Source organism: Haemorhous mexicanus, chromosome 1 (genome assembly GCF_027477595.1).
Source record: "Haemorhous mexicanus isolate bHaeMex1 chromosome 1, bHaeMex1.pri, whole genome shotgun sequence".
Classification (NCBI taxonomy): Eukaryota; Metazoa; Chordata; class Aves; order Passeriformes; family Fringillidae; genus Haemorhous; species Haemorhous mexicanus.
The window spans coordinates 75,957,526-75,971,655 of NC_082341.1; the positions used below are offsets into that span (position 1 = coordinate 75,957,526).

The 14,130-nt window shown below is 34.7% G+C and overlaps 1 protein-coding gene across 5 annotated transcripts in view; it reads left to right on the top strand.

Annotated features, from left to right (window-relative positions):
* CDH9 (cadherin 9) overlaps positions 1-14,130 on the top strand; it is a 66,558-nt gene that overhangs the window by 31,003 nt on the left and 21,425 nt on the right. For 2 of the 5 annotated variants that reach the window (XM_059851384.1, XM_059851567.1), the window contains exons 3-4: positions 11,487-11,606; positions 13,720-13,909. In XM_059851384.1, coding sequence (XP_059707367.1) covers positions 11,487-11,606; positions 13,720-13,909 — 310 coding nt within the window. The remainder of the gene's footprint in view (positions 1-11,486; positions 11,607-13,719; positions 13,910-14,130) is intronic. The other 3 variants (XM_059851476.1, XM_059851296.1, XM_059851657.1) reach the window with 2 other exon arrangements.

Genomic DNA, 14,130 nt, shown 5'->3' on the forward strand with positions numbered 1-14,130 from the left:
AACAGCATGTTGCTTCAGCCAGTGTGTAAACCTCTGGATACCAGCATACACCCTTCTATACATCCTTTGATATAAACATGTTTCTATTCACAACCGTGTGCAACCTGTTTTCAGAGCCACAGTAAATGGAATTCCTATGCACAATGCCTGTTTATAGGCCCCTAATTTATTCCCCCATGAGCCTTTGAAGCTACCAACCAAATAGTTTTCCTAGTTTCAAGACATGCTACAGAATAAGACTCGCAGTGAGAGCCTTCTCACATTTATGGGACCGTAGTGGAGCCTGCAGCAAGTGAACTGCTGGTACTAAGGACTGGAATAGCTGGCATAATTAACAGTACCAATATTAAGAACCCCTGTGTCTTTTTCAGAAGGAACATGTCAAACAGAGGCACATGTGTGTTATAGCCTTCATTACAACTAAAATATGTCAGACATTAAATAAACAATTTGGTATTGGACAGATTATGCATCAAAAGTGTTAACGTTAGTGTCACTGCTTATATCAAGCTAATGCACAGAGTTCTTTTCTGAAGCCATGTAATTATGTTCCTTTATGTGCACTTTTAGGTGTCTTAAAAAAACCCTTTAAGTGTCTGAAAAAACCTATTTTCTTCATCTAAACAATTTTTGAGAATGGGATTTCTCAAATGTTGGTTTTGTAGTTGGATGGGAAGGCTGGTTACACAGATCTAAGTCAGGAATAACAATCAACTAAATAAAAGGTAAATGTGTTTGAGATTTTTTATATGTAGCCATAAAACAGATTTTTCAAATTATATTGAGAAGTATATTTTTTAAAAAATATTATTGTTTGGTAAATTAAAGCCCATCTGCGATACTTACTTAATCTAATCTATTAAATGCAGAATATTTTCAGTTGTTTATTAAAAAAAGACAGCTTTCTGAATGCCTGAGTATATACCTTAGTTGCTAACATTATACAGCTGAGTGTAAAGCTGAGGATTTTTTTTAAAATCACACTAACATCTGCAAGCCCCTATTTTGAAACTAAAATATAGAGAGGGTTGTTTCCATTAGTTTGGTTTGGTTTGTTTATTTTTCCCTACCAGATTTCTGCATAACTTCTAAGAATCTCTAAAACATATAAATAAAACACTACAGATCATATTGGGCTGATTAAAAAAAAAAAAATTATTTTCCAAAATAATGAAAATTAACTAATCATCACACAGAGAGAACACACATAAAGATGTTTTGACATAATTTTCAGTCTTCAAAAGAGATAGTAGTCTTATCAAACAGATAAATCTCTCACAAAACAAAGGTCTAGATTCCAAAATCTTCATTTATCCTGTATACCTCTTTCTGTGAGCTAATTCACTCCACCCTAATTTTCAATGTTAGTATGTTTACTGGGAAGTTAAAGCTTTGCCTCATGTAAATCTGGATGATTAATACCATTTCAATTAAAAATTATTTAGCTGCAGAATTCCAGCAGCCTAAGAGTAGAAAACATAGAAAAAGAACATTACCGGCCCCCAAGAAGTCCATTATTCACCTTAACAGATATTATACAGTATCTGTCCATAATGGATACAGTATTATTAAATAAGAAAATGTCTCACTTAAAATGTGCCTATATATAGATATATACATATACACACACAATAGATACGTATGTTTTTATATATTACTTAAATATGATTTTTTTCAATTAAGTCATTAATATAGGTATGATAATTGATTTCAAGTTTATAGCAACACAGAAGACGAACTATAGGAATGGCAGTTAGATGTGTGCTTTTCTTAGCTCAAGTAATACTTCAGCTTGAATTCTGCTATAAAGCAGCATTTTTCCTGCTTACCAATCTTGTAGCAATTTTGGAAATTTTCTGTACCATACATAAACTTCAGAGAGTCAGGAAGATGAAGGTAAGGAAACTGTTATCGTGGACTCTCTTGTCTGACTTCTGCTTATTTGAAAAACGCTTGATGTTATTCCCATGGTTACTCATCTTTTAGTAAGCATGGGAACAAATAGGTTACAGCATTTCTCATGTATTTTTCTCAATACCATGCAAAATGTACATCTTCAAGTTTCCACAATGACAGAAATACTGATGCTCACATTACTTAATTTTGTACTACCTTACCAGATGCCTCAGAACACTTTCCAGAAAAACTTTTTCCTACAAACTCATAGATGCGTAACACTGTAAAATTAAGATCCAGAATGACTAAGATCTGTAGAAGTATCAATTTTATTCCTTAGAAACGTTTTTCATATCTTAATATTCAAAATACATTGCTCACACCTAATTGGAGATTGAAAGTAAACAACCTCCAGCACCAAACCAGAACAATACAATCTAACTTAATGTCCCCAAAGTATGTATATATGAGAATATCTTACATTTAACTGCCAATAAACTCCAAATTCTCATCAACGCTTCCTGCCAGAAAGCCAGCTCAATAACAGTTACTTCATTCTATTCCAAGACCAATGATAAATTACCTGTGATAAATTAGGTTGTGTACACAGTTAAAAATTTTGAAAGGTTTATTTCGCCATAAAGTCAAAATATGTGACAGTCGTGAAAAGAAATTACCACACGCCTAAAGGGAAGCCACCTTTTTAGTTCATAGATGTGTTTTAGGAGAGAGGAAAGTTAAAAAATAATATTATATCTCATGGTCCAGAAGACTGATACTTACTGACTTTATGACAACAATTTTAAAAAACACCTTGGCTATCAGGAAGGTGTGTCTACCGTGGGAAAATAAACAGAGTATTTAAATGAATATGTCAAATGAATTTTCACTGAGTCTTAATCACCATGTTGTCTAAGCATTTTCAAGTTGGCTCAGGCATTTTTAAGAGTATTTCCCAAGCAAGTAACTTGTAGTCAGCACCTTTAATTTTCTTCAACTAGAAACATGTCCATCTGTAAGATATGTCCAAATGAGATTGTCCCCATTATCATTTAGTGTGAGAGGAGTCTTGCACGAAATCACCAATGAACTTCCAATTGATTTGAAGACATAGTGAAAATCCAACAGACTTTAGCAGAATACTTTTGCCTTTGAATCATTTGACGCACTATACTTAAGGCATTTGAACACTTTTGAGGGTAAATGAAGAGCCTAGAGACAATAGCAAAATCTCTTGATTGGTCCTACTTAATAGTCTAGACATATACCTACACCAATACACCCCCACACACATATATATATATATATATATTTACATCTGTGTTTACTTACATATGTGTATGTGCACTCTAGAAGTGTTCTGCTTTTGTGTGAAAATGGTACTCTAATAAATGTACTTTTAAAAAGCAAATAATTAAGACAATCCTGGAATTTATTATTTTGCTTTTTTTTACACTCAATTTCTCCTCAAAATTATAGGACTTTATTGTTATTTTAACAGACAATATCCAGAGCATCTAAACATCACAGAAGCAAGAAATTTTCATGAATCACATATTATAAACTAATGTAAATTTAGGACTGCCATAATACTTCATTGACTGCATTTTTATGGAAATTGCTGCTTTCCACAGCTGTATTAATGTTTAAAGAGACAAACTTTATCACTACCCAAAAAGGAGTTCCAACAGATGACAAAAATGATCTCAAGTAACATAAAGATGAGGCCAGCCTGTCATCATAAAAATTACTTTTATGCTCACGGCCATAATAGAGATTCACATGTGGTTTTAAAATCAGATCTGACAAAAGTACAAACTCTGTAAAGGTTGCCATTAATTTATATTAGAGACTAATTTTCAAAATGCAAATCAGAGTAAGATTCTAGTTCTCATTCATAGACCGAAAATCAAAAACTCATAAAGAGCTACATAAGCTGAGCTCAAAAAATAAGCAAATGAAAAATAAATGCAAAAAGTTAGCTTGTTCCTTCTCAAAAAAAAAATCATAACTTTTAGTGTTGCATTGCAAAATACAAAACAGCACAGGCATGTACATCAGAACTGAAACTTTGAAATTTGTTTTTTTATGCTTTCTTGTTTCTTTTTTTTTAATTTATAGAATAATGACTTTATCATAGAAATGTTATTTCTTCACTACTCTTAGCTTCCTTCATTCTAATAGTGCAGCTTTAAGTTGCTTTCTGCTTTCCCCTTTTCTCAAAAGCAGTTGTGGTCTTCCAAACAATTTCTAAAGCTCTTACTTAAAACCTTATAAATAAAACTAAAACCTTGTTTGAAAGTGCTGGCTAGGAGTAGGGATTTTTATGAACTACTACTTCTCTTAATAGGATCAACAAGGTGAACTCTTCCTATGTTTAATCATAAAAGTATCAGAATGTTGTTTCTCTCTTTTGGAGTATTCCAGAAATTAAGATGGGGCATAGGGTGAAAATTGCTGCTCTCATCTTTAAAAAGGAAACAAGTTGTGGAGCTGTTGTGATTGTCATGGAGGGCAGCTGCCAGTTCATACAGGTGGCCTACTTCCACATCCCTTGTGGGCAAATTAGGAGCAATCAAGGTGATTTATGGCCATATTTCAGCATTACTTGGGGCTCCTTCAACATGTCAATTTCATTAGCAACTGCTTCTAGTTGGATCAACCCTCTGCACATACTGCAGCTTCAGACCCAGAAACATATCACTGGTGAATTTAACCATTATTTTGAATTGAAATTTTGAGGATAGTCCTGTGACTAGGTATTTTAATTCAAATTTAATGTGTTTTTAAACATAGACTGTAGACCTGTGTTCTGCCTTAAAAACAGAATTTTTTCTAATTCTAAAGATGTACAGAGTATTGAAAAAAATCAAGTCTTCTAAGCTGCAAGTCATTTGTTAAGGATGGCAGATAATTTTTTGCTATACCTCTTTAGTCATTAGAAAATGAAATACAAAAACTAATCTTCATTAACACTTGAAAGACCCTGAGTGCTCTTTTCTCCATTTCATCTCTGCCATTTGATTGCACCAGTATTATGCTTTCAGAAGTGACTTTATGGTGAGAAGGGGGAAAAAGGAGCTCCACAAAAGAATAAACTTGCACGGAGTTGTTCACTCACCAGTCCTTCAAATTATCCCTCATTCTTTTTACTGTTTCCCACTTGTTATTGCATCCATAATGCTTCTCAAATTCTCGTGCAGAGCATTGGATGCACTTCGCAGTTACAATTACTGCCAAAGGAAAACTAAAGTTACTGTATCAAGTTATCAAACAGCGGGAGGGTGAGTGCCGGAGACTTTGTTCAGCTTTAGCCATTCTCTCCTAGTTCAGTTTCTGACATTATGTTACAACGGAGTATGTATTTTCTTCACTGGCAAATGCAGGCCGATTATAGACAGGGCAGTTTAGTCACGTTACATCTCTCTGTGTGACAATCACTAGTGCTTGGTTCCTGCTCTAATGCAAGCTCTGATAACACAATCTAAAATGGGGTTTCTATCTGTCATAGAAAAGGATGCAGTAAACAAAACTCCAAACCATCCCAATTCAACACACACAAGAAATTATGAGCATTGTTTCCTCATTTTGTTTACAAAATATAAAGCTTCTGAAGTAAAGGTGTGCAAAAAATAGCATCTCGTATTTCTAAAATGAGTGGTCCATCTGCTTTTACTGCTATGGACTGAAATGGAGAGGAAAAAGTAGTTCTGAAGGAAAGGCTACAGTAAGCAGCATAGTTTGGTTTTGTTAAGTCTCTCACAAATTACTTTTAGTCACATTACCAGGGATTGCAGTGGCTGTTTACCTTCACCACAGTGGTTCAAAATTTGTGGTTCCTGGGTTGGAGGCCAGTTGGTATCAAAAACAAGGGCAGAGTAACCATGTGCAGTAGCTAGTATATCAGTTGATTTCTCAATCAAAAATTTTGTGAGACAAGATACACGAAAATAAGACCGCATGTTTTCGAGTGAAATTAAGCTTCACCTCATAACTATGCGATAGATTATTAAAAATCATTAAACTGTGTAAAGCATAATTAATGAATTATTTATTGAGTGTCCTCTTTTATGCCATCTTTTAACCTCCTCTCTTTTGTCTTTTTACAATATTTCTTCTCAATATATATGGCTGAACTACATTTTAAGGTCCTTTCTACTCTTCCATTTTAATGATGTTGCTCTTTTGAGTCTAGCTCCTGAGGTTGTTTACTTGTTCTATGTTGGCTTTGTTTTGATTTTTTACTTGGTCATGCCCATTTACTCCTCTTCTGCCTTGTATCTCTTTACCTGTTGAAACTTACTCTTTTTCTGCTTTTATTTGTTCTTTTCCTTTGTTCTAAAAGATCTTTCATGCTACCAACCCTCTGGCCCTTTCTACAGAAAAGGAAGACCAGTCTAGTGAAAGCCCAACTAAATTGTGGTTATGTACAAAAGAACACAGTTCACTTTGTGGTTCACTATTCTTTCAGCCTTTTAGGTAGATTTGTCTTCCAATCAAAATATAAGAGTTGTATCTCAACCTTATTGAGTCCCGTCCTTCACATACGAAGTAGTAAGAGGTGACGTCATCCACATAGTTCTTAGTGCCACATAGCTCTTATTTCATCATTTGTCCAGTTCATTGTCCTGTTCTCCAGAGAGAACAACCTGCTCTCAAAGACAAAAGTGGTTTAAAACCCCTCAAAATTTCTGTAGCTCACTTAAAATTTTACTCATGTTTTCATCAGGGGCATCTCCAGACTACATCTGCATAATCCTTGGCGCAATATTGTCAGAGCAAACTATGTGCCCATTCATCTTCTTTAAGTCTTCTGGATATATAAAATTCCCAATTTTGCCTCCAGAGGTTTTCCAGAGCTTACCTAAATCTTTTTTTGCTGGTAAAAGTACTCCTCTTTTAAAATCTTCCCTCTGTAAATAAATTTGACAAACTGCAGATTGCCATTGTCTTTGAAAACAGGAAGCAAGCATAAGAGCTTCTCCTTTAGGGAGATAAAGTCCTTCCTGCCTCTCCACTTACCCCAGCTGGTCTTCTATTTCTGAAAATGAAACAGACTTTCTGCTCATACACAGACAAAACTCCTCTGTAAATGTCAGAACTTTTCAATAATTGCCAGTTTTGACAGAAGTAGAATAAAAAAAAAAAAAAGAAATTAAATGAAGCTGTCTCATAATGCAAAAAACAACCTGTTTCAGCATTTTCAGACTGTTTTTTTTCCAAACAACTTTGTGAATACTTTATACTGGCCAACAAAAGCTAAGCCTTCTTTTTTTCTTAAAATCAGAAATTTGAATTGTTATGAAATACAAATGTTATAAAAAATGTCAGAATCAAATTGCATTTTGAACTTACAGGATTTTTCTTTTGAAAAAAAAAAAAAAGACCTGATTCTGAATGATATTTAAATCACTGTCATTTTTTTATCCAACATTCTTGGTAGAATCTTGAAGCACACAATACTAACAACATAATCTGCTCATTTTCTTCTCCCAGGATGGAGGACACTGTTTAAAATGAAGGTTACAGAACAAGCTATCAGTAAAACTAAAATTTTCTAGTAGATGCAGATATATCCTTCTGAGTGGCAGAAACTTGTAATTCATGTCAGCCAAAAGAGCCAAGCAGGAACAAGAGTTGCATGCCAAACAGCATGACTTCACATGAAAAGATAGCAAAATATGTGCCTGTCTCATCTAGTGGAAGACCTCTTTTGCACTGCAACAAACCTCCTCAAGCAATTTACTTCAGTTTTGCAATGCTGGGAGACCTAATTATACCAGAGGGACTCTTTCAAAAACTTAATAGCACAAAGCAATAGAAAACATTTTAAACATAATTCATAACAGCATTCTCATTTCAAATTTTGTGGGTTTTTTTTTCAAATTTATGGCTCACACTTCAAGACTTCTTGTAATCTATGTTAGTGACACTCAAATCTGACACTTCCTAGATGTGACGGGACGCTCTCTCTAACTCTTAATAGTTTTCCTTTTTGGATTCTAAATTTTTACATGCACTTACATGAATTTTTATGCATACACAAACACATGCAGAAGCACTCCTTACACAGATTTAGATTTCTCTTCTCTCAGGTTACCTTCAAAGTTTACCTTGTGCATTTTGCTGCCCCTACATTACCCCATACATCATACAACATATATGTTATCAAAGTGCTTAAATTTCCATTTTAAAGACAAAGAGAAAGAGAAGAAAAAGAATGAGAAAAGAAAAAGAGAAAAAAGAAAAAAGAAACAGGAAAACGAAAAGAAAAAGGAAAAGGAAAAGGAAAAGGAAAAGGAAAAGGAAAAGGAAAAGGAAAAGGAAAAGGAAAAGGAAAAGGAAAAGGAAAAGGAAAAGGAAAAGGAAAAGGAAAAGGAAAAGGAAAAGGAAAAGGAAAAGGAAAGGAGAACATACCTCTTGAGAACTCTGAGATTTAGTTACCATCCTAAAATGGATTAAACTTGCTCAGCTGGATTGGGTTGAAGTGGACTTGGCTTTGCAGAAGAGTAATGTTATCACTACTTAGACTGTTATTGCAGTTATTCTCACATTTTCTGTGTCATCCTTCACACCAATTTGCTCTGTGGCACGTTTGATCATGGCTGGCTGCCAGAAGCCCACCCAACTGCTCTCTCCCTCCCCTCCTCAATAAAACGGGGAGAGAAAAGAAAAGTGAAAAGCTCATGGATTGAAGCAAAGATTGAGTGATTACCTATCAATTATCACAAAGGCAAAACCAGACTTCGCTTGAAAATGTATTTATTTACTGCACATTAAAAATAGAGTTGGATGGTGAGAAACAAAGATAAACACAAAAATAACTTCCCCCACTCCCTGTTCTTCCCAGACTGCACTTGTTTCCTTCACTCCTGCTGTATTCATCCAGACAGTCTATTTGTACTTTAAACCAAGCAGATTTCTTCTGACAAATGTGGTAAGCGGCTGCTTGTGAGGTAATCTAGACTATAAATAAACAAATAAATAACAGATCATACTGTGGCTACCATTCAAGTGGGGCAAAGATAAGATTTACTTTTTTTTGATTAAAAAGTTTTGCCTCTTTACCAATTATTCCTAATTAATTTTGAGTTCCTTTACTTCATTGCCTTTATTTCACCATCATTTCTGACCCAAAAAGCTAAAGAGAAGTTTCTTATGTCATGAAAGAAAGTTGCACAAGTACTGTCTATCATTTGTGAGCATCCTTCTTTTTGACACAGCAGACAGTTGGCAAAGAGTGTTAACTGCCTGCTGACATTGAATTTTTTGGGGCTATACTCTTGTTAATAATTTTTCACAGTTGTACTATTAGTTTAACAGAAAGAAGGAGATTTGTAATACTATCTTTCCACCACATGAAAAGTTTCTGTACGTTTACATCTTCTGTACACTCCTCAGCAGCCATAATTACATTGCACTTGAGCCCCAGGAAACAAAGACAGGCATTTCAATGAGACAAACATAGAAGCCTCCCAAAGGCTGCCTTAAGCCCTGCAATAACTGCTCTAAAAAGGAAAAAAAAACTAACTCAAAACAAATTTAGCATTATTTCTCTTCACCAAAACAGTACACTGGGAAAATAAAAAAAGAACATTAAAGTGCATTTGGTTGCTATAACCATATTCAAACTTCTGTGCCAGTCTCATGACAGTGCCTAGATCAAAAGGCCACAGAAAAAACCTTTCCTCATTAAGATATTTTGGGTTTTTTGGCAATGGACAGCTAAATTACTCTTGATTCTTAACTTCTAAATGCTACAATGTCACACAGTAAAGGCAGATTATTCTACTGATTATGGTTTTTTATAAGCTAGCAAGACATATTGTCTCTTTCCCTGTTTGCCTTGAGGATGAAGGGGATTTAACTTGCTTTTCTGAAGGCATATGAGACTACTGGAACTTTATGATTATCAAAGAACTGTCTTGATTTTTTTTGTCCAGATGAGCAGTTCTGCTGGGCACTGCTAGTGATTAAAATGTCCTTAAATATTCACTTCTTTGGGATAACCTTTACAGCTCAGCTTGGCACACAGATGACCTCTAGCTGTTTAACCAGGCAAAAAGTAATCCAGATATCTGACAGCAAAAATGATCTCCAGAGTCTGATGATTTGGGACAAAGCATTTTTACAACTTTTTTGTGGTGGTTTATTGCATAGAGAGAAGTATTCATTCTCTCTTGATATGCTCTTCAGATAACATGAAATATTGGGAATTGCTGTGTAGGTAAAACTATTATTTGTAAATCTGTGTTACATACTATGAAAAAAATAGTTGCATCTAACAGGACCTGATAATTAAGTACCCTCAAAATCTGTTTTGATTACTCTTTTGATTTCTACTTTCCCAATCCCTGGGGTATGCTCAAAAGCAACAGTACAAATGATTCACCTCAATGTCATTAATCACAGGTAAATGAGGGTCTTCTAAACTTACAGTCAAGACAGACATTTGCCTACAACTTATCTGAGGGAACTTCAATCTGGAGATACTGAAGATGTAGAAAAAGAGGAGTAGGAAATGGCATCAATTAAGTTGACAGTGCTTACCAGAACTTTTTCTTTCAAAGAAACTGAGATAAAAAAACCAAAAAAATAACCCGAACAAAACTCCCCCCCACCAAAAAAAAACCCTGGCCAAAAATAGGGTAAAGAGCTTCTTCTCAGTCAGCCTTCTTCCCCTGGCAAGGAGTCAAGCACCTTTACACCTCTAGCTATTGGGCTGCCTGCATCTATCTAGACATTTGTCAGCTCTAGATTGTGTGAGCAAAATGCATTCTGACATCTAAGTCCTAAGAAAAAAAAGAAGCTTGTGAAGGATGCCTTTGTGCTTTTATATCTTATAAGAAAGGTTTAACAGAAGCTTTCATTTGCTTCCAACCCATAAACTACACCAAATGTATTGGTTCACAGTACTCATAATCCTTTATAACCTATATTTTCTTTTTTATGATTACAGGACAAGGGTAAACATAAAATAAATTAATGCCAAATAAACCTCAGCAGCATTTAATGTCCTATATTTGCCAAATAACTTTGACCAAGAGAGAAAAAAAAAACAAAAAAAAAACCCCAAAAATAAAAATTCTTATTGCAAAACCAGTCTTTTTTAAAATAAAAAATCAGTTTAGAATGAGACAAATTGTTTTATTGAGTCAGAATTCAGACACTTGACATATGTCATCTGAGCAGAAAATGAGTATGGGGAAATTTGCTTTAGGTTTATTTATTAATTAAAGCAAAGTTTTAAGTGAACAGTTTCAACTAAAGTTGTGTTATTGCCAGAGAACAATTTCCATATCTGTTTGATCACCAAAATCCTAATGCTGTGTTGGGTTTCAAAGATATGTCAGTCCCTGTGTGTTTATCTTTTAAACTGAAGCATGAATCTTAAGTGGTAATGATTTTCAGTCCAGTCACCATGAAGATGGGATTTTATTTTACTGTCCCTTGAGTAGGATAACTCGGGATTACTCCAGTGGATATTGTTTGATTTCTTCCTGAATTCCATACTTCAACAACTGTATATGGTTTACAAGAAGTGGATGCCTTCCTAAAATCTGCTGATTCTTTGCTTGGTACCCATTTAGGTACATCTGTTATTCAGGTGACAGCCACAGACGCTGATGATGCCAACTATGGGAACAGTGCCAAAGTGGTGTACAGCATCCTCCAGGGACAGCCATATTTCTCAGTGGACCCAGAAACAGGTTAGTAATCCATTCAGTCTCACTGGAATCAAAATAAAAGTATGTTTTTTCTGTTAAAATAATGTTGACGCAGAAAAATTGCTTTTTTTGGTACAATGAAGATTTCCAGAAGGTGATTGTTAACTCTAAAGGCCAAAGGTTTTTTAAAAAGAAGGTGTAAAATGCTGTAAAGGGCCCAAACACACACCAAAATTAGTCCCAAGCCTATTTTACACCAGTTTCTGGGAATTTCATCTTTTTACTTTTAAAAAACATTAATAGGAGCTGGACATTTTCATACTATAAGTTAAAAAAAAATACTCACAAACAATTAATCATTTCTAAAAGTTTGGAACCACTGATTTTTAATCAGTTAATTTTTAACTTAAGTTTTTTTTTTTGAAGCTGTATTGTGAGTCCAAGAGTTTTGGGAACTGAAGCAAGTATCATTAATCCTTTTAATTTGAAAAGAATGAATTGAAGCCTTTTTCACTCTTATGCAAGGATTTGGATAAGAGACAAACACAAACCAAATTAAAAAAAAAAAAGTGCGAATTTTGGATATCTATGACTCAAAATTAAGGTTCAGAAAAGAAAGATGTCACCAGAACTCTCCTATTCCAAATATCTAATCCTAAGGCACTCAAGACTCAATAGACATTGAATTAGTTTTTCTTGAATGTTATCAAAATTTTCTAATTGAGAATTTAAGTGCAACTCTGTCTAGAATCCCTGAAGTTCCTAATCCATTAGGAATGCTCAGATCATAGCTAACTTTCTCTTGAAAAAATTTGAGGTTTTTTTGTAAATGCAGCAAAGACATAATATGCAAAAGATAATTAATGCAAGGCTACAGTTTTAAAAGGAAGCTTTAAGATTTTGCATTGGATAAAAGCGTTTGGATTTCTCCCCTTTTTCAATCTCTCTCTTTTTTTCCCTTTTTTCTCCAGTCCCCTACTCAAACATCATTACCAGGCATGAGCAGGGAAACAGGACCAGTACCACATGGGCAATAACTGATGGCAGCAAGTGTTTAGGCAGGCAGACAGGGAAACACCTGGCCTCTCCTCTTTGGTTCAGGGATTATTTTCTCATTTAATCCAATTTGCTGTTTTATGTTACATGTATTAGCAAGCCTAGTATGATAATCAGGACCTGGTAATCCTGGCTCAGACATAAATGTCATAGCCACTAAGCTGCAAAGGTTTTTTCTTTATTTCATTCACTTGCTAGAAGTATAAATTTTCCAGGGTTGGCCTTTTTTTTTTTTTTGTGTATTATCAAACTGAGCCTATAATGAAAACCTTCTTCTGAGAAAGAAAAGGAAGGGCTGAGAATCCTCTAAACAGGACACTATGCTTACATTTTCCCACTTCACAAGAGAAACCTCTGCTCACTCCAGCTTTGGAAAGCCACCACTCTTCTAAATAAAAATAAAAATAAAAAACTTTGCTTGGTTTTCAAAAAGGAACTTTAATGAAAAGTGGTGTACTGCATCACTTTTGGTTTTCTCACCTGAGACGGTTTTTTTTTTTTTTTTTGTGTACTGCAAAAAGTGTCTGAGACATTCAAATTACAGTTATGAAATCCTTCAAATTAGACGCCCCAAAAAAGATTTTTCAAAACTAATTATAGGCTCTTGTCCAATTCTTTTATTAGCTGTAGCCCCAGCTGACTTACAATGAACATCACTGAGCATCAAAATCAATGATCTATTACAGATCAGAATAATGAATCCTGGGCATGTTAGAGTTCAGCCTTGTGCTATAATATCAAAATGTCACCAGGGCTGAAGATTACACAATATAGTAAACAATAACTGGGGATAGAAACTGCAAAATTTCATTAAGTCAATGAACATATTGATATTTTTTTCATTAAAAGAATAATCAAATTGATTTAGCAAAACAAAAACAATGAATACTGTCTGTTAAATTTTTTTGTCTTTTTTTCTTAAAATCACATTAAAGCATCCATAGATTGGAAGGTTTATTGCAATATACCTTGTTGTGATTGCTATGGATTATTGTCTGCACAGTGTATCTGACATGAATCCATCTAAGAGCTCTGAGACTATAGTGGATGGGGCTTCTCCTTGACCACCCTGTCTCTCCTTTTTTTTCACTCCTTCAAGGCATAATCAAGACTGCTTTACCGGACATGAACAGAGAAAACAGGGAGCAATACCAAGTGGTCATCCAGGCTAAAGACATGGGAGGCCAGATGGGAGGACTATCAGGGACCACCACCGTGAACATCACACTGACTGATGTCAATGACAATCCACCTCGCTTCCCCCAGAGTATGGAGCATCTAATAGTTTGGTTTTCCAAAGAACCTCTCAAAAAATCAGCTGGTTTGCTTTGGCCATCTGGAAGTTTTGGTTTTTTTTATCACTGTTTTTGTAGTACTTACCCACTGTTGCGTCTGCTTATTTTGCAGCATCCCAAGGCAAAAGGGAATCTCTGCCTACATTTTTTTAACATCAAATTCTTTGTTGGAGTGATAAACTTCTTTTTCTTACACAGCTTACAGAAATATAAAC